Source organism: Lithobates pipiens, unplaced genomic scaffold (genome assembly GCF_037356315.1).
Source record: "Lithobates pipiens isolate NorthernLeopardFrog02 unplaced genomic scaffold, aLitPip1_a1.2 Scaffold_19, whole genome shotgun sequence".
In the NCBI taxonomy this organism is placed as follows: domain Eukaryota; kingdom Metazoa; phylum Chordata; class Amphibia; order Anura; family Ranidae; genus Lithobates; species Lithobates pipiens.
In genome coordinates, this window is record NW_027507764.1 from 133627767 (window position 1) to 133652730 (window position 24964).

Below are 24964 nucleotides of genomic sequence, written 5' to 3' on the forward strand. Positions count from 1 at the left end.
TGGATCTAGCCCCTTATCATCCCTGCCAATAATGTACCTACTATTGATGTTAGGCTGACTAACCTGTAGTTCTCCAGAATAGGTCTAGGCTCTTTTTTGAATATTGGTCCCACTTTGGCTTTTCTTCAATCAGCTGGTACAATTCCTGTCAGTAAGCTGTCCATAAAGATCAGGAACAATGGTCTAGCTATAACCTGACAGTTCTTTGAGGACTCTCGGGTGTAAGCCATCTGGTCCTGGTGATTTGTGTTAAGCTTATCTAGTCTCCCCTAGACTCCTGCCTCTTTTAGCCATGAGGGTACATCATGTGATATGTTACTAACAATAATGTCGTGGTCAAAACACCCCTCCTTTTCCTGTGTAAAAACTGAGAAAGCATTTAGTACAGTTACAGTTGCCTTCTGTGTCATCTGTAACCATCCTTCCTTGTCTTATGTGGGCAATGTCCTCCAATGTCACTTTTTTACTGTTAATATATCTAAAGAATTCCTTGGGATTTCTTTTACTCTATGTGCCTCTCAGTCTTTTTAGCCACCTGGATTTCATTCTTAAACTTCTTATTGCATTCTTTTAGTGTTGAAATGCTGATAATGCCCCCTCTGCTTTATATTTTTTAACCACTTCAGCTCCGGACCAATAAATACCTTAAGGACCAGAGGTCTTTTTGCAATTTCGCACTGCGCTGCTTTAACTGGTAATTGCGCGGTCATGCAATATTGCACCCAAACGAAATTTGCGTCCTTTTCTTCCCACAAATAGAGCTTTCTTTTGATGGTATTTGATTGCCTCTGCGATTTTTTTTTTTTGCGATATAAATGGAAAAAGAGCGAAAATTTTGAAAAAAAAAGATATTTTCTTCTTTTTGTTATAAGAAAAATCAAATAAACTAAATTTTAGTCATACATTGAGGGCAAAATTTATTCAGCCACATGTCTTTAGTAAAAAAAATGTCAATAAGCGTATATTTTTTGGTTTGCGCAAAAGTTATAGCGTCTACAAACTAGAGTACATTTTCTGGAATTTACACAGCTTTTAATTTATGACTGCCGATCTCATTTCTTGAGGTGCTAAAATGGCAGGGCAGTACAAATCCCCCCAAATGACCCCATTTTGGAAAGTAGACACCCCAAGGAAATTGCTGATGGGTATGTTGAGCCCATTGAATATTTATTTTTTTTGTCCTAAGGGATTGAATAATGACAAAAAAAAAAATAAAAATTTTTTTTTTACAAAAAGTGGTCACTAAATGATATATTGCTCACACATGCCATGGTTATATGTGGAATTGCACCCCAAAATATATTCCGCTACTTCTCCCGAGTATGGGGATACCACATGTGTGGGACTTTTTGGGAGTCTAGTCGCGCACGGCACCCCGAAAACCAATCACCACCTTCAAGATTTCTAAGGGTGCAAATTTTTGATTTAACTCCTCACTACCTATCACAGTTTCGAAGGCCATAAAATGCCAAAATAGCACAAAACCCCCCAAAATGACCCCATTTTGGAAAGTAGACACCCCAAGCTATTTACTGAGAGGCATGTTGAGTCCATGGAATATTTTATATTTTGCCACAAGTTGCGGGAATATTACAAACTTTTTTTTTTTTGCACCAAGTTGTCACTAAATGATATATTGCTCACACATGCTATGGGCATATGTGAAATGACACCCCAAAATACATTCTGCTGCTTCTCCTGAGTACGGGGATACCACATGTGTGGGACTTTTTGGGAGTCTAGTCGCGCAAGGCACCCCGAAAACCAATCACCACCTTCAGGATTTCTAAGGGTGCAAATTTTTGATTTAACTCCTCACTACCTATCACAGTTTCGAAGTCCATAAAATGCCAAAATAGCACAAAACCCCCCCAAATGACCCCATTTTGGAAAGTAGACACCCCAAGCTATTTACTGAGAGGCATGTTGAGTCCATGGAATATTTTATATTTTGCCAAAAGTTGCGGGAATATTACAAACTTTTTTTTTTTTGCACAAAGTTGTCACTAAATGATATATTGCTCACACATGCTATGGGCAGAAGTCAAATTACACCCCAAAATAAATTCTGCTGCTTCTCCCGAGTACGGGGATACCACATGTGGGGGACTTTTTGGGAGCCTAGCCACGTACGGGACCCCGAAAACCAAGCACTGCCTTCCGGATTTGAATATAAAATGCTACCAAAAAACCTGTTAGCGATGGCAGGGATCAGGCCTGACTCTGCGATCGCTGCAGTTATGTGTTTAGTGTTTTGTAAGTGACAGTGATCGATCGATACTGCACTTGGGTGGGCTGGGCAGAGGGGCAAAACGCAGGTGCCAGCAGGTATTTGGGCTGATCCCGCTAACAATGCGTTTTTTTGGAACCCTAAACTGCTGGGGACGCTAGTATAGATCTGATCAGATCAGATATTGATCTGTTCAGATTCTATACCACTACGGGAGGTGTATGCTTTGCGTGTGGGTGTTAGCGGTACTGGCACTAACCTAGCGCTGCCTGGGGCGACGCAGACCCTGACCCTAAAACCTAATTGATATCACCCGCCGGGTGATCAGGGGGTTAAACCTTTATTGGGTAATAAATGGTGGGTGCCCTGATGCTATAAAAAACAAACTAACCAGAGTCACCCGTAACACTTATACGGTGATCAGTGGTGAAAGGGTTAACTAGGAGCAATCAGGGGGTTCAAATTTTTATTAGGTAGTATATGGGGGTCCCTGGCGCTATATAAAAACCTGACGGGGAACCTAAATAACTAACTGGCTAACCAGCGTCACCAGTGACACTTATACTGTGATCGCTGGTGAAAGGGGGTGAAAGGGTTAACTAGCAGCAATCAGGGGGTTAAAACCATTATTGGGTAGTATATCGGGGTACCTAGCGCTATAAAAACCTGGCGGTGAACCTAAAAAAATAACTAGCTACCTAGCGACACTAGCGACACTGATGCAGCGTTCAGAAAAATTATCGCTTAGTGACACTGGCAAAAGGGGGTGAAAGGGTTAACTAGCGGAAATCAGGGGGTTAAAACCATTATTGGGTAGTATATCGGGGTACCTAGCGCTATAAAAACCTGGCGGTGAACCTAAAAAATAACTAGCTACCTAGCGACTGTAGCGACACTAATGCAGCGATCAGAAAAATGATCGCTTAGTGACACTGGCAAAAGGGGGTGAAAGGGTTAACTCTAGGGGCAATCAGGGGGTTAAATCTTTATTGGGGGGTGATAGGGGGCTACCCTGGACCTAACACTAACTGTCCTGACAGTTTTTACTGTCACAACTGACACTGAATGCATTGATCAGTAAAGAAATGATCAATGCAATCAGTGACACTGTGACTGGGGGGGGAGGGGGGGATCGGGGGGCGATCGGGGGGGGGTTTGTGTGCCTGTGTGTACCTACATGTCAGTGTAGTGTTGGTGCACACTTACTTTTACTCTTCTCCTCGTAGTCCGGTCAAAAAGACCGCCCCGAGGAGAATGACATCACTTCCTCCTTCCTGTGTAAACAATACACAGGGGAGGAAGCTTCTCATTGGCCAGGAGCGATCCAGAGGGGGTGGCCGAAAACCAACGGCCATCCCCTCATCACGGAGCGCTCCTGGACCAAATCGGACCGCCGTAACCAGCGGGAGGGGGTCCGATCGGACCCCCCACCCGCTGGAAGGCAATCACGTAGATGTACGTGATTGTGCCTGCCTGTGCCATTGTGCTGACGTACATTGGCAATACGGCGGTCCTCAAGTGGTTAAATGCCCTTTTTTTCTCTCTCCAATAACAATTTTTACATTATGGTTTAGCCACCTAGGTTTAACCTTCACTGTTCTATATTTCCCATTGGAATGCACTGTGCGATACCCTTGTTTAATATGTTCCTAAAACATTCCTATTTTTTCTCTGCGTTCAAGGTTTCTAGGATTAGGTCCCAATTGATGTCTTAGTATCGAGCACAGTTCAGAAAAGTTGGCTCTTTTCGAAATTTAGAGTTCTTGTGCTACCCTCATGCCTCCTTTTCCTAGAATGGAGTTTAAATATGATCATCCTGCTATTGCTAGATCCCAAGGTGTCCTGTACTGCCACATCTGAGATCAGACTTGGATCGTTTGTAATAAATCTAGCAATGCATTATTTCTAGTTGAATTTGTCGTGGATGCGATCAGCGCAGTCTATTCGCGATCGTGTGCTCGAGTGTCAGCACGGGGATTTGTATCTGTTCTGTCGGGAGAGGATTTTTTATTTTTTTTAATAAAAACTATGAAGATCACATATTGGCCTAAACTGATGAATACATTTTTTTATAATTTTATTTAAACATGGATATTATAGCAAAAAGAAAAAGTTTTTCAAAATGTTTGCGCTTTGCTTCTAGCGCAAAAAATAAATAGGACGCAGGTGTGATCAAATACCACCAAAAAGAAAGCTCCATTTGTGGGGGGAAAAAAATAAATAAAAAATTTGGTCTGGGTACAGTATCGCATGACCGCACAATTGTCAGTTAAAGTGACGCAATGCCAAAAGGAAGGGGGTAAAATCTTCCAAGGCTGAAGCTTCACTTTAAGCCGACCATATTCATATAAATACCTGTGTGTGATTTTGACTGTTCTGCTTTAATACTCTAAGGCAAATTGTGGCTCAGGGACCAAATGTGGTCATTTGCTTGCCTTTATCTTGCCCTTGGGGTACTATTCCACCAACTGACACCAATGATGGGACATTATTCTCCCTGCTGACACCATCAATGGGACACTATTCTTCCAAATTATACCAACAGGCCCGAACTGGCCATAGGGCACACCGGGCTGCATGTGCTTATCTGCGGCTGGCTGGTATTTCAGTTTGGCCGTTGGGCTGGGGGCGGAGACTACAGGTCATGTTACCTGTGACCATGAAGAGGGAGGGAATCTACACTAAACGTGGCCACCAGACAGAAGGGAAAGGGAGTGTGGCTCCCAATGCGTACACCTGGATAGGAGAAGCAGCTGCATACCCAGTAGAAGAATCCATCTCTATTTTTCTCCTATAGCCTCTGAATGCCCATGAGAGAATGAGAAGCAGGCATTCAGAGGCTATAGGAGAAAAATAGAGATGGATTCTTCTACTGTGTATGCGGCTGCTTCTCCTATCCAGCTTCTTTCTACTGCCCCTAGTGCCCTCAGGCTCCCACCATGCTCTCAGGCTCCCCCACTGCTCTACAGCCCCCACCCCCCCCCCCTGTACTCTCCACACTCCCGTGTTCTCAACTCCCCCACATTCTCCCTGTGCCTCCTGGTTAATATCCCATGGGCTGCTCAGTGTAAAATGCCCTGGCCTATTTTTTGTCCCAGTCCAGGCCTGGATACCAACAATGGGACACCATTCCTCCCAATAAGACCAATGATGGGGCATTGATGCCAGAGCATTTTTTACTTCCTCTGTCCACAGTTCGGCCCCATAAAGCCTAAAAGGACAGTAAACTGTCTGTTTAGAAAGTTAGGAGACTCCTGCTCTAAGGCACTGACCTGCAGAATTCAAACCTCACTCTTGACTATTTGCGGCATACTTGTCAGGTCAGTTATTTCAAGTCATACGTTTAGAAGGTCACCAATGGAGAAAAAAACAAAAAATTGCCCAATGAGGTTACCAGCAATTTATCACCATTACCAAAAAGAACACACAAGGCAACAAAATTAGGAGTTAAACTCTTTATTCCATTCAGAGGCATCTGGCAAGTGGAGCTGCTTGGGGGCACATTACAGATGAAAAATGATCCATGCTTTGCAGATATTAAACTCATGTACAGTATTACTTTCTACTGTATCTATTGCCAAAATACTCCAAGTTACCAAGTCTCAATTGAAAATAACATGATTACCACACTAACAGTCTAGAAATTGAAAGATATGACAGTATTTAAATCAGCAGATGTAAATGCAGCACCTATCTGTAAAGTAAAAAAAAAAAAAAAATAATAATCATGGAAATAATCAAGTTATGTCTGCTTCAACATGTTAAGAAAAACATAGGTTGGGTCTATACTTAAGCCTCAACGAAAGTTCAATATGCTATTTTAATGACTTTTTTTTTTCCATAGTTCAGTATTTTTAAATCAATGTAAGAAAAATCCTAAACACTAAATGAAGTCACTCTTGTCAAGAAAAGAAAATTCAGGTTTCTCTTAAAACTACAACATAGGTTCTCCGTTCGTTTTTTTTTTTTCGCATTTCTTTGAACCAAATTAGTAAAGTATAGAGGAAGAATAAGAAAGAAAACACTTCAGACCATTTTCAAATAAGAAAAGAAGAAAAAAAAAAAAGAAAAAAAGAAAAAAGAAAAAAAAAAAGAAGAAGAAGAAAAAAAAAGAAAGAAGATCTAAATCTGTACAACAATGATCTTTGGGAAATTACCTATTCTATGCAGAAATGCCTCTATTTCAATATGACTCTAAGAGGTAGATCAACAAAATGATGAATTTTTTTTTTTTTTTTTTTTTTTTTTGCTAGTTGTGCCCCTCAAATCAGTGCAGCATGGTGATTGTGATCATCTCATGCACAAAAAACATCACAAAAAAATAAAGGTTCAGAGGTAAATCGCATGGCTCTGTTAAGACCACACATACACACACACACGCACACACAGCAGTCTTTATGCACCATGTGTTGCCACAATTTCAAAAAACTGAGGTAGACTGAAGTTTATTGTAGAAACTTGAATGTGTAAATATTACCACAATCATCATTCAAATTACATTCTGAAAATTAAAAAGAATTTGGTAGCTTTCCTTTTCATCCCTGCTTTTTGACTTTTTTTCTCTCCTCTTTACACCCTTGGGCTGCCAGAAGCGCAAGGCCAATTTGTCATCTTGCTCCTGGCAGCTGAAGGGTTAATGGTTGGTTGGAAGTATAAGAAAAAAAAAAAAAAATTAAAAAAAAAAAAAAGTGTGCATAAACCCTGCTGTAGCCATTTCAAACCAGAATAGATGGTTGTATTCAGCTTTAAACCTTCCAAGTGGCTTTGTGTGGCCCTTTTTTTTTAATATAATTTTCTTTTAAATTCTTTTTTTTTTATTATTACTGCGGCTGGATATGTAAACGTAAGCCTGTCTTTCGTGTGAATCAAACATATGTTTGACTCATCCCCCTTTCCCTCTCCCCCAGCTGTGGTAACTGAACATAATGTGTTGATCTGATGGGAAGCATCAGCCGATGATATGAAAAAATAAAACTAAAAAAAGGAATATATATTTATATATTTTATATATATCTATGCTCCCATAGATCACGTGTGACTCTTTTTGTTTACCAAACTGACGATGAAGCTTGCTCTTTGAACAGAATGGCAAAGTTCAAAACGGGCTGCAAATGTTTTAATGTAGCATCGTTAGGTAGTGATGGTCAAAGGCACAAAGGGTTCATTGCATTCAACCAAGCAGCACAAAGAAGAAAAAAAAAAAATACCAAAAATTTAAAACAAAAAAAAGGAGAAAAATTAAAAAATGGGGAAAAAAACCATCTACTTTTCTAAAAAAAAAAAAAAAAAATGTATTCCCCAAACCCAGGTGGCCTATTTCCATCACTTCCTTGTGTTGTGTTCCCAGAAAAAGTACCGTCAAACTTTTTTTTCATCCCATAGTAAAAGAAAAATAAACGGCATTGCTGTTATCAGTATGGTGGCGTATTTCAGTATCTATTTTTGAACATTCACTGAATTTTCTAGCAAAAATGATGGTGTGGAAGGCCTCAGGAAAAACCAAGGCAACTCCCCATCTTTTACTCCCATCAGCCATCAGCTAGCAGATGCCATCTCCAACCAAATATACTTTTTGTAGCACCTCTAGCTGGTAGCTGATATTTTATTTTTTTATTAAAAAAATAAAATGCTCAAGAACTATTAGCTTTATAAAGTATACAAAATACCAAAAAAAAATTAAAATAAAAATAAAAAAGCAAAAAAGGAACAATTTCTCATTGAGGTACTAAATGCCTGAGGTAGTTTAGTAAAATGCATATTCATCTTTTTATGCCCTGGCCAACACCATTCTACACTTCCCTTAGGTTATTCATGGCAGTGTTAAGTAAAAATGCAACCAAATTAAAAAAATGCCACTTTGTTCAACACTGGGACTAACACTTAATACTCTCATTACCCTTCAACGCTAACCCAGCCAATAATCCCACCCTCTACTATTTATAATTTCTTTTTTTTCTTTTTCTTTTTTAATACAACTGGACGTATAAAGAGCAATGCCTTTTCTTTTTGAACCAGAGAACTCATAAGAGAAAGCTTCATTAAACAAAGTTCTAAAATTGTCGGGGGGAATAAGAACAATAAAAAAAGACTAACAAGGTTTATGTTAAACTTGTGAGAATAGATCAAAAGGGAAGTGAAGGGGTCCTTATTTTTTTTTTCTCTTTTCTTTTTCCATTTTTTTTTTGACTTTTTTTTTGTTTTTAAAGCTGGGTTTCAAAAGTTTGAGAGCCTAAATAATACATTCTCAGAGACAGTTATAATGTTGCCTGGTCCTCAAACAGGTGACAAGCTAGATGGTGTTTTGCAACCACTTAGCACTGACAGGTGTAAATTTTGCAGTCTGTCTTTGGTCTGGCATCTGTCTCTGTGAAGGGTCATTTTCCTGAACCTTTATTTTCGTCTTGGTTGGGGCTGTCCACTTTGCGCCGTCTTCTGCTGCTGCTGCTGCTGTCTTCTTACCTGAGCCAGTATTTCCTGAATTTTCCTCTGTGCAAGCTAAAATGTAAATAGAAGGGAATACCATCAATGTACTGAGGAGTTCCACTTTAAACAAAGCCTTTCCTCTAAGGATTCAGATGACACATGTATAGTATTGCATGGGAGATAAGGCACGCTTCCTATTGCATTACTGCGGGACAAAAAATAAATAAAAAATCCAGGCTTTGCCCTGACAGGGGGAGTTATGCTGTGCAGGAGAACTGTGTAAATATCAGAAATGGATAATCTAAATCTTGTGGCAGATAGAAGCTTGCATATGGTTTTTTTCGTGTTCATTGACAAACAATCATACCCAGCCTAGGATAACACATACAAAACCTAGTATCCTAGGTGAATAGACTTATTTTCTTTAGCTCCGCTGCGTTAAAGGCTAACATTTTTGGCTAGCATTTTATTTTCAATTAAGACTCTCTCCCATTAATTGCAGCTACCTGGCAGGGTTGTCCGCCGCCTCGTTTTTAAAGTACCGAATACAGATGGCACTGGACTTGACACTGCTACTGTTCCTGATCCTGCTCACAACAGCTGCATAAAACTTCCATTCTCACCTTCAGTGACTTTGGTCAACTCCAGTCACACAACCCTCTCACCTGCTACCAGATGTCTGGGCTTCTTGAGTACCTTGCCTCTTACTTTGAGTCTTTATGTTGCCTTACCACTACAAAGTCACAGCACATCTGATACTAGACATAGATGGGACAGGCCTGCTGTACTGGGTGCCCCCAGCTCAGGGGCTGCATGCAGCATGCCTACTGTGATGATACCGACATCTGCAGCCTGGAGTCATGTTGCCCTCTGCTCCAGGCTTCTATTTTATCCATTGGGTGAGGATTTTGTACAGAAGTGGCGCATTCCGACTGTGAATCTGGTGGTGTCCCACCTTAAAGTGATTGTAAACCTTTTTCTAACATTAAAATAAACTGATTTTTCCTAGCTCTGTGCAATGGAAAAGGGTAAGAACAAAAATCCTATTACTTCATCCGTGTATTTAAAAAAACAAAAAAAAAAACAAACATGAAAGGCTGTAGGACTATTTTTGTCTCCAGTAAAAATCTACATTTTATATTACACATATATCCCATTTATTATTGCTGGAAAAGTCATGTGCTCTGACGCACTATAAAGTGGACACATACCTGGCTTGCATAAAAATGACCTGTTATTTTAACAACCACTTGATCATTTTCATCTGGGGTTTGATCACGGGGCACAACTACTTCAGCACTTGTAAGATTCTGTAGCTCATTAACCTGCAACAAGATTTAAAATAGTCAACACAATCCTGCCAAAAAATACATTATATTTTGGAAAGATCAAATTATTTTAGCAATTCCTTAATTCTCCTTCACTCTCAAACCTATCAAGCCAACATACTGAGCATAAGAGCAAGGATTCCCATACATCATGTGGCAGGAAATTCACCATAGGTGACATGATGCAGCGCACAGGGGAAACCAAGTTTAGCTTACAGATAATGGGCATGACTTCCTTGACAGCAGATGACCTTTCCAGTTGCCATGACAACCAGGGTCCATCCTGCTCCCACATAGGCAATTCATTAATTGAAAGATTTGCACTAGTTTACTACATCAGCCTTCTCTAGCCTATATGGCAGAACTAAGAATTTTACATTAGCAAAGATGTGTGACTATGCTATAGAAACTGCCTAAAACTGTAGCCAAGGAGCCAAAAACAGAGCTTCCACAATAAGCAATGGATACACTACGGATAGATATTTTCATTACATCTAGCACATGGATTTTACACAACATCTATGGCACTCTGGAAAATATAAATATGACTCAAGTTAAGGAAAATTTAAATTCTGCCACAAAAGGTTATGCCAAGAATTGGTCTGATCGACAATGCTCATCTGTCTTTGTGAATCTACTACTTTTGAAACTTACAGTTTTGCCTCCCTTGCCAATAACACGTCCAGCGGCATATGAAGGAACTTTAATATGAGCCTCAAGTTTTACTTCTTCCTTGGGTCCAAAGAAGTTTTCTTCTTTAAGTTTACCATAAATCCTTCCTTGAGCCTGCAGACAAAAGTGCAAGTTATAAAACAATTTCAAGCACCACACAGACTGTACATGCATGTACATGAAACAATTATGCATATTTATATTCAATTTTTTGCTAGTGGTTTTAGCTACAGATGAAAAATTTACAGTTAATATGCCCATTGTCCCAGTCTAGGATACAGAGAATGTGTGCCGTGTGCAAAAAAAAAAAAAAAGATAAATAACTTAGTGAGGTGCATATTGGCTTGCCTTGTTCCTGGCAGCTATCCAAGCCTTGTTTCACCTTCCAAGTTCTAGATTTGCTTACCAAATTTTCATTCTAAAATGATAAAGTTGTCTGTTGTATATTCCATTAAATAAACACAGGCATTTACACATTATTTCCTGTTCTGTTGCCAGGATGTTGCATGTGAAAGGAGAATTAGTTTCCCATACAAAGTGCAAAAGACCTCACTTTGGTTGGTAGTTGTCCAATGCTTGAGATGTCAAAGTATTTTTAATCTAGGATTTTCATGTCATACGACTGTCTAGATCTAGACTGAAAGCTAGTTACAATTCAGAGTTGCCACAAGTAAAGGCAAGAGACTCACAGAGGCAATTATGCATTTAAAAGGCTCTTTCCTTCTCATGCACAGTGAAGGTGCAACAAGCCAAACACAAGATTTTGGACTGCAATGCCAAGTTATACTTAAATGGCAATTATTCTTTAGATCTGTAAAGATCATGTATCCTATATGGTAAATGGCAGCTTTCCTAAAGCAGCTGGTAATAATGATGAATGACATGGCAAAGTTGCTCATTCTTGGTGGGCAAGCATATGAACATTTTCTGTCCTGTTGCTAAATGGGCATCTCTAGTTTATACTTGGGACAGTATCATAAAAAGGTGGCCAAACAAGAACATTGAAACATATCAAATATATGTCCTAATAATGTGTACAATACACCTAAACAAATCCTGACAAACTTTTCAGTCTTTGACAAAATGGCTAAAAAGGCCAGTCAGTATTTTTTTTTTTTTTTTATTAAATAGAACTTCTGTAGCCTGTGGGCAGATTTTCCCACATTTCCTTTGTGGTCACAGCGAAAGGAATATCTTCGCACACTACCCCCCAGTATAGTGAGGAATGAGTGAAATGGTCATGTTTTTTATTGCAGTCCATCCTCATTGGGGAGATCCATTTTTCTGTTTGGTTAATAGAACAGGGTTGATGCAAAATCTCAACAGGGATTTAACAATACCAATACAGTGCCTTGTGAAAGTATTCGGCCCCCTTGAACTTTTCAACCTTTTGCCACAATTCAGGCTTCAAACATAAAGATATAAAATTTTAATTTTTTGTGAAGAATCACCAACAAGTGGGACACAATTGTGAAGTGGATCGAAATCTATTGGATAATTTAAACTTTTTTAGCAAATAAAAAACTGAAAAGTGGTGCGTGCAAAATTATTCAGCCCCTTTACTTTCAGTGCAGAAAACTCACTCCAGAAGTTCAGCGAGGATCTCTGAATGATCCAATCTTGTCCTAAATGACTGATGGTGATAAATAGAATCCACCAGTGTGTAATCAAGTCTCTGTATAAATGTACCTGCTCTGTGTAAGTCTCAGGGTTCTGTTGAAAGCGCAGAGAGCATCATGAAGACCAAGGAACACACCAGGCAGGTCCGTAATACTGTTGTGGAGAAGTTTAAAGCCGGATTTGGATACAAAAAGATTTCCCAAGCTTTAAACATCCCAAGGAGCACTGTGCAAGCGATCATTTTGAAATGGAAGGAGTATCAGACCACTGCAAATCTACCAAGACCTGGCCGTCCCTCTAAACTTTCAGCTCAGACAAGGAGAAGACTGATCAGAGATGCAGCCAAGAGGCCCATGATCACTCTGGATGAACTGCAGAGAACTACAGCTGAGGTGGGAGAGTCTGTCCATAGGACAACAATCAGTCGTACACTGCACAAATCTGTCCTTTATGGAAGAGTGGCAAGAAGAAAGCCATTTCTCAAAGATATCCATAAAAAGTCTCGTCTAAAGTTTGCCACAAGCCACCTGTAAGACACACCAAACATGTGGAAGAAGGTGCTCTGGTCAGATGAAACCAAAATCGAACTTTTTGCCCACAATGCAAAACGATATGTTTGGCGTAAAAGCAACAGCTCATCACCCTCAACACACCATCCCCACTGTCAAACATGGTGGTGGCAGCATCATGGTTTGGGCCTGCTTTTCTTCAGCAGGGACAGGGAAGATGGTTAAAATTGAGGGGGAAGATGGATGCAGCCAAATACAGGACCATTCTGGATGAAAACCTGTTGGAGTCTGCAAAAGACCTGAAACTGGGACGTAGATTTATCTTCCAACAAGACAATGATCCCAAACATACAGCAAAATCTACAATGGAATGGTTCACAAATAAACGTATCCAGGTGTTAGAATGTCCAAGTCAAAGTCCAGACCTGAATCCAATCGAGAATCTGTGGAAAGAGCTGAAAACTGCTATTCACAAACGCTCTCCATCCAACCTCACTGAGCTCGAGCTGTTTTGCAGGGAAGAATGGGCAAGAATTTCAGTGTCTCAATGTGCAAAACTGATAGAGACATACCCCAAGCAACTTGCAGCTGTAATCGCAGCAAAAGGTGGCTCTACAAAGTATTAACGCAGCGGGGCCGAATAATTTTGCACGTCACACTTTTCATTTTTTAATTAGTTAAAAACGTTTCAAAAATCCAATAGATTTCGTTCCACTTCACAATTGTGTCCCACTTGTTGGTGATTCTTCACAAAAAATAAAATTTATATATCTTTATGTTTGAAGCCTGAAATGTGGCAAAAGGTTGAAAAGTTCAAGGGGGCAGAATACTTTCACAAGGCACTATATATAGGCTTTCTTACTAATCATAAAAGCTTTGGCTGCTTTGAGCTTTAACATAGCACCAGCAAGGACACCATACTAGACTGTGGTTGTTTTCGATGTGCTCTGTTCACTCCATACAATGCAGCTCAGACATGGCATGAACAAGCCCCTGTCCTGCATCAATCAGCATGCATATGGTAAACAAAACATTTATGGGTCTCGACCACAGATGAATGCTAGTGGAGTACTGCCAAATTCCACTAACAATAGATATTGAATGATCTAGTATTGTCCTTCTCACTTTATTTTCAATATCTGTCGCACAGCCTTAAAAAAAGGACTACTGCATGTATGAAACTTACCTTAAACTGGGCTTCTGGTGGTCCAGTGATAATCACCATCCTCAGTTTGGCATCTGGTCCCTCTGCTGGAGCAATCTAAGTATTTAAAATAAAAATAAAATAAGAACATCCAAATATTTAAAAATAACCCACCAAAAAACTCCAGAAAGCATTACCTTGATAGACGCTCCAGCAAAACGTGAAAGTTGTTTGATGTGTTGTCCTTGCTTGCCAATAATTGCTCCAACAGCTAATGCTGGGATGAATAGATGAACGGTTTCAGATTCGGGTTGTTGCTGCAGAGAATAGACAAAAGGTTTATGAATGGATATTAAGTATAAAGTTCCAGAGATTGGTCTTATCTGCCTAATCATAAATGTATTCTCAGCATTTTTGCACAAAAAAAAAAGCTATGCTACAGTTGCTCTTTGGGTACCCAATTAAAGCCCAGCAATTTCTAAGCAAAATTAGGGGCCAACATAGGAGAAACACTTAGTATCGGAAGCATCCTATTGCACACAGATTTTCCCAAATGGTGAAAAATCTACAAAAGCTGATAAAGCCCCCCTTCCACTAGGAGAATAAACATTTCAAAACAATGTATTGTTGGCCATCATAAAGCAGATTAGCACATCTACTGCACAGAAAGATGAAAAATTACTTTTATACACACTTTAAATTAAAAAAAAAAAAGTGTTTTAAGAAACGGTCAACCACGATCCCTCTTTGGACAGATTATGTAAATCCAGAGCGTGAAGGGTTTAAATAGACCTCAAGGCTTGTATTTTCTTTGGCCAACTCACAGTTGTCATGTAAATGTGATCCAGGCAGCTGTAGAACTCCCCGATCACTGTTTGCAGTGCGTGCAGTGTGCTTCCCCCCTCCCTTCACCCATTCCCCAATTTCCTCTGCAGTAAATGAAGCTGGAAGCACTCATCTGTGAGCGATTCCAGATTCAGAGTGGTCATTTCCTGGCTGCTGTGCCTGGGAGAGCAGCTAATAAAGCATGATCTGTGTTTGATTAGCTGTAGTGGAAAGCAGGGGAGATATGGAGGGTCCAAAATACCATAAAGAGCACCTGTCATGTGCCGATGCCATCACATATGTGGCCTGCTAGCCCCCTTGTAATAATATAATGGAAATAAATAAAAAAATGGGTAAAAGATTTAAAAAACAAGCAAAGAAAACAAAAACACACATGGCACTGGGTGTGCACTTAAACTGATCAGCTATTAAAAAGTATTTAAAACAGTGCCTACTGATAATTTTGGGTGCCATCATTTTTCACCATGCGGGGCATGCAGTTTTGAGGCTTGACACATTTAACATCTATTTACTCTACACTATCTTATCTTTTATTTTATATAGTAAAAGGTGTTTTTTTCCTAAAATATAGAATGATAAACAGTTGTGCAAATACTGTGCAAACATAAAAAATTGCAACTAGAACATTTTTTACACTACAAGGTCTCCGTTTTCAGAAAATATATAAATGTTCTGATTTTAGCAGGTGTGCAAAAAAGTGAAAAGATTGCTCTACAGGAAACTAGTTAATCCAGGATGCATTGGTTTTATGAAGAGACCACAGAAGAAACAGTTTGTCTTTACATGTTGGACCAAAATTCCAGAACAGAACAAAAGGATGTGGGGGGGGGGGACTAGATTTACTCAGAAGACAAAAAAAAAAAAATCCTCTACAATCTTTTTTTTAGGCAGGTACACCTGCTGGCTGTAAATGTAGATATAACAATTTTGTCAGGTAGATTATATTCCCCTTTATAAAAGTATGAGCATTATATGTTTGCCTTTAAAGCAGACTAAGGCCTGTTGGCAGTATTCTGACCCAGTCGTTTCTCAGTCCTTACCCCAAATGGTGGATAAGCAGCAGAGGTTGTTGGTGAAGACACTCCAACAGATGGAGGTGGCATGCCCGAAGAAGAAGGTGGAAAGAGACCCAATGCGTTCAGGTTTAATCCAGGGATCAAGTGAGCTTGTAGCTGTAGGGAAGAAATGACAGTCTTAAAAACAGAATATAAATGCTTTACACCAAGACAGCCGCTAATCATCAACTCTATGATTTGGTCAACCTAAAACAGACATTTGTATATAGCACAATCACTGCCAAGTGCATTACAGAACCCCTTGAGAGCCTAGCGTACTCCATCTCATGGGCTGAATTGTGCCAGTTACAAATTTATCATGCAGTCAAAGGTTACATGTCAGAGTATTTGCTGTGATTTAGAAGGCATGTGCAAAGCTTTAACTTTTTTCATTCAATGTTGGAGAATTTAACTTTATCTAGAAGAGCTATTCCCGTGTAAAATTGGGTACCAACCATTATTCGAGTGCAAGGTTTGGATGCGAAAACCAATCTAGCTTCTATGGACTAACCGAGATCATAAGCAGCCAGTGATTACTATACCTTATCTCCCAGTTACTGCATAGAGTTAAAAAGAGAACATCTGAGGAACTGGATGACAACTGGGTTACATTTAAATCTAACAAAGCTCCATCCATCTGCAGTAATTGATCTGCAGTTTACATAGGTCCTAATTAATCAGTTAGTCCCTGAAAGAGGACTTGTCTGTTTGCAATGAATAGAAAAAAACCTCTTTAAAACTGGATTGTACCCAGGCACAAGGTATTTGTCCCGGGGACCAAAGCATAACATCATCCCAACAAAAAAAAAAAAACACCCACGCCTTACTAGTACTGTAGGAAATACTCAAATTCCTGGAACTTATCTGCTGGACTTAAAAAAAAAAAAAAAAGTTGCTTTCTAAAGGACAGGTATACCTCATCTTTCACTAAATGGATCCTCCCACCCAAAGAAATTGTACTCCCCAATCACTAACCTTTAAGTTCCTTCAGTGTTTGCAGCCTGTTCTCACAAAAAAAATCTCTTAATATTGGCTATGCTTTGGCACATAATCCCCATTGACTTTAGCCATAAACCACAGAACTGCAGTCTCAACACATTTTAGTCAATAGGGGCTTAAAGGACAAGCACAGCCAGCACTGAAAAGGACTTTTGTCGAAACAAACTGTAAACACTTGAGGAGGCTGCAGCTCTGGAACAAAGGTAAGCAAGCAGCTGGGGAGCTGTATTTAAGGTGGGGGTTGGCCCATTTATGAAAAGTTTACAAATTGGTACAGCTTTCCCTTAAAAAGGCATAAAACAAGTATGCAAATCTTAAAGTCAGTTGTCCTCATCTTACGTGTACCAGGACAGTAACACAAAGTATTGAATTCAAAGGGTCAGCATGACTGGCATTTTCAGAAGGCAACGTCAGTAATGGTAGCCTCCATCTATAGTTATATAGTGTGTATAATATTAAATATATACGCACATTATATATATACACACACACACACACATAATGTGTGTGTATATATATATATATATATATATATATATATATATATATATATGTGTGTGTGTGTGTGTGTGTGTGTGTGTGTGTGTGTGTGTGTGTGTGTGTGTGTGTGTGTGTACATACATATATCTCATCATAGGTATACCTCAACTATGAGAGCCAAAACGTGGAAACAAATCCAGACAATCACATGGTCTGATTTTTGAAAGAATTTAAAAATTATGGTGGAAAATAAGTATTTTGTCAATATCAAAATTTCATCTCAGTACTTTGTTATATATCCTTTGTTGGCAATGACAGAGGTCAAACGTTTTCTGTAAGTCTTCACAAGGTTGTCACACACTGTTGCTGGTATGTTGGCCCATTCCTCCATGCAGATCTCCTCTAGAGCAGTGATGTTTTGGGGCTGTCACTGGGCGACACAGACTTTCAACTCCCTCCAAAGGTTTTCTATAGGGTTGAGATCTGGAGACTGGCTAGGCCACTCCATGACCTTGAAATGCTTCTTACGAAGCCACTCCTTTGCCTGGGCGTTGTGTTTGGGATCACTGTCATGCTGAAAGACCTAGCCATGTTTCATCTTCAATGCCCTTGCTGATGGGAGGAGGTTTGAACTCAAAATCTCACGATAAATTAGCCCCAGTCATTCTTTTATGTACACGGATAAGCCGTCCTGTTCCCTTTGCAGAGAAACAGCCCCAAAGCATGATGTTGCCACCCCCATGCTTCACAGTAGGTATGGTGTTCTTTGGTAGAAACACAACTCATCGTGTTTGGAGGAGAGAGAATGCTGAATTGCAACCAAACAGTTCTACTTTGGTTTCATCTGACTACATTACATTCTCCCAATCCTCTTCTGGATCATCAAAATGCTCTCAAGCAAACCTCAGACAGGTCCGGTCATGTACTGGCTTAAGCAGGGAGAAACTTCTGGCACTGCAGGATCTAAGTCCCTGGTGGCTGATGGTAGCCTTTGTTACATTGGTCCCAGCTCTCTGCAGATCATTCACTAGGTCCCCCTGTGGGGTTCTGAGATTTTTGCTCACTGTTCTTGTGATCATTTTGACCCCATGGGTGAGATCTTGCGTGGTGCCCCAGATCGAGGGAGATTATCAGTGGTCTTGTATGTCTTCCATTTTTTAATTATTGCTCCCACAGTCGATTTCTTCACACCAAGCTGCTTGCCTATTGCAGATTCAGTGTTCCCAGCCTGGTGCAGGTCTACAATTTTGTTTCTGGTGTCCTTTGACAGCTCTTTGGTTTTCACCATAGTGGAGTTTGGAGTGTGACTGTTTGAGGCTGTGGACAGGTGTCTTTTATACTGATAACAAGTTCAAACAGGAAGCCATTAAGACAGATAATGAGTGGAGGACAGAGGAGCCTCTTAAAGAAGAAGATACAGGTCTGTGAGAGACAGAAATCTTGCTTGTTTGTAGGTGACCAAATACTTATTTTCCACCATAATTTGCAAATAAATTCTTTCAAAAATGAGACAATATGATTGTCTGGATTTGTTTCAACATTTTGTCTCTCATAGTGGAGGTATACCTATGATGACAATTACAAGTCTTTCTCATCTTTTTAAGTGAGAGAACTTAAACAATTGGTGGCTGACTAAATACTTTTTTTGCCCCACAGTGTGTGTGTGTATACACACACTTTATTGGGCCGTCTCTACACAAACTATTTATTGTGGCTCTTTTTTTCCCCAAGAGGGGTCTGCTCGTGGCTAGGTTTACACCTGCAGCCAAATCATGCTGCTCTTGGGAGACGCACGGGGCTGCCAGTCTGACGCAGGCACCCTTTTTTGCGGAAACGCAGACACAGCAGCCCATTCATTTGAATGGACTGCTGTGTCCGCGCAAAAATGTGGAAGTGTGAACCTAGTGGTACATCAGGCCTCCGTACCCCTTTACAAATTGCAGTATGATAGTGGTAGAAAAAAAATTGTAGGAAATATTTCTTCTCTCCCTAAATTCCACACTGCAGATAGTGATATCACTATCCTTCCAGCATAATCCCTGGCCATGGCAATTAACCCAAAATTTAATGAAGGAGATCCTCCTTGTTCACAGGACCTTGTTGGAGGAATGATGTCACCCCCACCTAAACGCTGCAGATGGAAGCCAGAGGTAAAGTATTTTTGCCAACATTTTTTTTACACCCACAGGTGCCTTTTTCTTTCACTACTGTCACACACTGGTTTGTAAAGGGGAGACGAGGCCTGATGTAATCAACAGGCCTTGTTTTCTACTGTAAGGTTAGCTTAAATGACTAGATATGTTAATGTTAAACAGAGTCTGTATAAAATCAACCACAAAACAGCAACAGTGTTATAACAGATGTCATTTATCAAAAGGCAAAACCCAGCACCCTTCAGCAACTAATCACGCCAGTTTACCGTAGCAAAAAAAAAAAAAAAAAAAAAAAAAAAAAAGAAAGAAGATGTTTATTATTAATCACGATTTATATAGCGCCAACAGTTTACGAAGCGTTTTACAGTGTAGAGGGGGGGGGGGGGGGCAGCACAATTACAGCACAACAATACAGTTTGTTGACTGCAACTTTCTGCATTTTGCATCACCCTAATAAATAAGGCTATGTCAGACCATCCTAGTTGTGACAAGTTTGACTTTCCACTTTGTTATTTTTTTTTTTACTTCTTTTTCCACGCACATTTAAGGGATTCAAAACACACAGGTAGGAGTTATTTCCACCTTGCAAGCACTGTTAACCATTAGCCGTTTTCACAATGTTTGTGGCTTGGTTGCATTAAAAAAAAAAAAAAAAAAAAAAAAACCAACACCACACACACACACAACTGTACCAATAGACTAGGTTTTGACTGAGCAAAGTGAAGGCACGCAGTGATAGGAATGATGAAGTAATTAATTTTTAAACTAACATTAATACCACCAAGCATAGCAGGAGAGGCTGGAGACAAAGAGTTAAAGAGCATTGCTGCTCTAAGATTAGCGCTCTAGAAAGTCCGAGAATCTGCAGCATCATTCCATTCATGTTGGGTCATTTCCGCTCCAGCTTCATGCTAAACTCTGTACAATGTTACAGGAATACATTTCCACCTCCCACCCAGAACGTGCTGAACAATCACTTACATTCATAGCTGCAATATCATTTTCGTAGGACTCCCTGATTTTTTTCATTATTTCTTCCTCGGCTTTGGCACACGCCTCAATGCTGCCTTTTACTGTAATAGTCCGCTCAGGATTATATAGTGTCAAGTCCTGCAGTCTAGGGCCATCAAAAATAAAATGTTAATTGTCTGATATAGCCTAAACCAAGCATACAATACCAGGCTAGTCTTGCTAAACTTACGGAGAAATTGTGATTTTTGTGTCTGTATCCTGCTCAATTTTCTTCAGGTTTCTCCCTTCTTTGCCGATGAGACGGCCAACAAAGTTGTTATGTGCTAAAATTTTTAAGGGAATCTCTTCAGTGCTAGAAACAGAAGATTACCAAAGTTAGGACAACCAGTAGCTTTAAACATGAAAGCAAACAAATGCACCCACTGCCTGGCTTTCAAACCATTAATACTTTGAGTCTTTGACTTAAACTGGCCATACACTGATCGAAATTCAGTGGGTTAAGCAGGGCCCAGATGAATTTCGATCAGTATGTGGCTGTTCCCACTCACCAGAAGTTTGATCAACTTCTATCGAAAGGACACGTTTAAAATGTTTCCTCAATCAGCAGCTGCCGACAATCAGCTGCAGTCACTGATCAGTGTACTCCGACAGCAGCAGATGCACCTGTCAGAACACAATATCCCAGTGGTGGGATGCCTCCAACTTGTTAGTGTGAATGGATGAATCTTTTTTTTCTCCTCCCTCTGACTGAGTTATGGCCAAGTATGTGGATAGGGACTTTTGATTTTTCTTATCTCATGATAAGATCCAAATACACCTATCTTTATTTTGAATAGGCTGAGGCAGAGGTCTCAAAGAAGGTTGAATTAGGTACCATTTCCCCTTTCAAATGGGGGTTACTGATTGCAGCCAGCACTGACAGAAACAAAAAATTTTATTTGAAAAACATTATTCTTTAAACATGAAAAGGAGCTTTATTAAATCACCTGTGCCAAAAAAAAAAAAAAAAAAAAAAAAGAAAAGAAAAGAAAAAAAGAAGAAGGGTGCAGCCTTCTGCGTATTCCTGTTGCAGCTTAAAAGTTTTACTGCACTCAATGCAGCATTTACTGCATGCAGGTTTGTGGACGGTTTAAGAATGTTTTTACCTCCATTTAGCTGCCTGATGTTTATACACATCTGGTTTTAACCCATTTCAAAACCAAGATACATCTTTCTAATTTAAACCCAATTTACGAGGGTAGATGTAATGGAGGTGCCATTGCAAATGTCATGCTCAAAAGGTGCAGGCATGGTCATCATCCTAAACCTGGCTGCAAGTCGCTAGCCTGGAAGAAGCATGTAGAAGGTGAAATCTGGCAGAAACCGGGCAAATATCAATGCCTCTATAACCATTCTAGCTCAACAGACGTTTATCTAACAAGCAACTTCTGTAGAACTGGATTGATGGAAAATTTTCATTCGGTCAGCAGCTGCAGCGGTGAGCAGTGTATTCTGAGAGCAGTATGCAGGACAAGGGTATAGGCTTTTTAAATTTCACAGTCTCTCCCTGGCTAGCGATTGTCGGTATACAGAATGACAGCAGGGAGGATTTCTCCATCTACCTTGTTTGTATGGATAAGGAATCCAATTTTTTTTTGATCAGCACTCTGGCTGATGGGGAAAAAAATAAAAAAAACACACACACATCTATGGGCAGCTTTAGGTCACCAGTGCATAATGCAAAACATAGCATCAGTATAAACATCTCATTTATCTAGAAGACAGCATGCTTCATCTTCCAAACCTCTAGGTTATAAGCTGCCAGCAAACAAGTGGATCCCTCTTGACTGATGACTGACGGTTAATTTACAGGTTGGGGGGGGGGGGGGGGAATACAGATATGCTACACATATACACAGAACTGACCTGATTTTAGATTTAAATGAGAATTAAAGACAATTTTTGTAGGTGCCCACAACTTCATCTGCTGAACTGGCAGCTGTTGTACACCTTACCCTGGCTGGGATCATGGACCATGGGCCCTGGCCTTAGGGTAGCAGAAGAGCACATAAAAAGGTGGCTTAGATTTCCAATGGTACAACTATAACCCAGCCTATGATCCCTACATAAAATGCTTAGCAATGCAAGTTCTCATACACTGCTAGGACATGTCGTGTATTACTGGTTGTAGATTTCGTAAAGCCGTCCATAGAATACAAGATGACATTAAAAAGGTTACATACTAATACATCAAGCAGTAACCCATTAAACAAAAATGAATACTTCAGAGTAGGTTTGACACAGGTCTTCTGTTGCCAACTTACAATGTAGCAGTCAGCACACCACACTACTTTGTCAATTTACACCTCATGCTCTTCACTTACAATTTGGTATCCTGAGCTTCCTTCTGCATGATTTCCATAATTATTTTACAAGCTGTTGAACAGCCTTCGGGAGTTGAGTGAATAGTAATGGGTTTCTCCGCAGCACCAGCATTTTCTTTACGGTGAATATCAATTCTGAGAAGGAAAAAAGCCGCAGATTAAACTTTAAAAATTAGAAGCAATAGCACATTAGAAAGCAATTTGTACAACTACATCTGGAGATCACTTTTTCGGCTGAGGCAATATACATGCACCCCCCCCCCCCCCATCAGTTTACAAAGACCTACGTATGTAAAGTCTAGGTTAACAGACATCAGTAATAAGGTTGGAGTGCTCGCAGAGCCCTGGCCTATGAAACAATAGGTTCAAATCATCCATTCATGTGCCAAATAGTTTATCTTTACATTTTCTTTACATGCTTGAGAAATCTGAAGCAAACATTTGTGTGGGGAATTTCTCCAATTGCATACTTCATCAACAGTCTGCGTTTAAGCCCTGTGACGCAAGAATATGGATTTTCACCAGTTCTAATGGCTATACTGTTAGGGGTGCCATAGTTGCCAGAGTCTGGATCTGATGATCCTAAGATACAGTACACAAAAACTGCCAACAGTTCTCAAGGTTAGAAACACCAGTGCTAGGTGGCCACAAATACCTGAGGTTTCTGCAAAATAGCTGGCATCAAAGTGTTTTATGCTTTCCAAAGAAGGGAATCATTCAATGCAACAAAAAAGTAGAGTATTAACTTAATCCTATTCTATAAGCAAAAAGGATGACAATCCATTGACATGCACCATAAATATTCAGGCAAATGCTCAAAATATCCTTTGTATACCTGGGACTGCTGCCCTTTGGCAGCCAGACATTCAAAGCCCTAGGGCAGTGATGGCGAACCTTGGCACCCCAGATGTTTTGGAACTACATTTCCCATGATGCTCGTGCACTGTGCAATGTAGCTGAGCATCATGGGAAATGTAGTTCCAAAACATCTGGGGTGCCAAGGTTCGCCATCACTGCCCTAGGGTGTCTTCATACCAGAGTGCAGATGAGCCACACTGGACAATCCCAGGGTTTAAAGATCTGTACTTGAACATTTTTTGTAACCGGCAAAATAGAGGAATTTGTTAAAAGAAAAGAAAAAAAAAAAAAATCAAACTAAAAACTTACTTTGACTGAGTCTGTTTAGTAATATTTCTGATTGTGGCGCCCTCCTTTCCAATAATGGCTCCTACAAACTGTGTAGGAACCAGCATACGCAGTGGGACCTCGGACTGGGGTTTAGGTCTTGCAGCAGCCCCAGGAGAACCTTGCCTTGGCGGTCCTCTTTGACCAAACCCACGTCTCCCCTGAGGATGCTGTTGCTGCTGCGGCTGAGGCTGTAGCTGCTGGGTGGGTGGTTGCTGGGCTGCCATCTCATCAGGAATATAAGTCACTTTAAGGGAATAGTTTTCGAGCTGGTATCCGTTTAATTTTTCAAGCCCCCTAGTTTTTGGAAGAAGAGACATAAAAATAGACATTTTGAGACATTTATCGTACACATTACCTAACATAGGAGAAGAGGAGATAGTTATTATTGCAATATAGGTTTTGTTTTCCTGTAGCGATACACAGGCAATTTATATACTTTTTTTTTAACATGGCAGTTTTTCGTCATAACAAGTGGTGGCAATCTCTAATTCTCATGGCTTTTGGAAGCACACAAAATGAGATTAGATGTTTTATGTATTTATGTTTTTCTGTTTAAGTGAGCAATTTTAAAAATTGTTTTAAATACCTCAATTTCCAGTTGCATAACAAGTGCTAGTCATCTCTAAAATGCTGATGGCCTAAGGGATCATGAACTTTGACCCCAATTCTAGAATGCTTCTCTATTCTCCTAATTGCATGAAAGGAAGCTGCATCATGCTGTGTAAATTAACGCTCACATTTCAAGTGTATTTAAAAATCCTGTAGTCTTACAAAAATAGAAAATGGGTTCATGACAAAAATATGTATAAGCTAATAATGTCATAATTTTGCATTCAAAACTTTGAACACTTTAAAACTTTTGCATTAAAAATGGTTGCTGACAATTTTTCTGTGTGATAAAAATTTCTGTTTTAAATTGTTTTTTTTGGCCATTACTACAGGTTACTTTCAAGTATGCATTTTATATGGACAGCTTGGTAAT

General features: G+C 39.8%; 1 protein-coding gene across 1 annotated transcript in view; it reads right to left on the reverse strand.

The window, feature by feature from the left end:
- Positions 1-5670: 5670 nt before the first annotated feature.
- The window catches only part of IGF2BP3 (insulin like growth factor 2 mRNA binding protein 3), a 123383-nt gene continuing 104089 nt past the window's right edge, over positions 5671-24964 (reverse strand). Inside the window, exons 6-15 of the mRNA XM_077491290.1 lie at positions 23962-24276; positions 22795-22929; positions 20661-20783; positions 20441-20576; positions 15813-15944; positions 14124-14243; positions 13969-14043; positions 10636-10767; positions 9865-9978; positions 5671-8725 (exon numbers count right to left, since the gene is read on the reverse strand). Coding sequence (XP_077347416.1) covers positions 8621-8725; positions 9865-9978; positions 10636-10767; positions 13969-14043; positions 14124-14243; positions 15813-15944; positions 20441-20576; positions 20661-20783; positions 22795-22929; positions 23962-24276 — 1387 coding nt within the window. The 3' untranslated portion in view covers positions 5671-8620. The remainder of the gene's footprint in view (positions 8726-9864; positions 9979-10635; positions 10768-13968; positions 14044-14123; positions 14244-15812; positions 15945-20440; positions 20577-20660; positions 20784-22794; positions 22930-23961; positions 24277-24964) is intronic.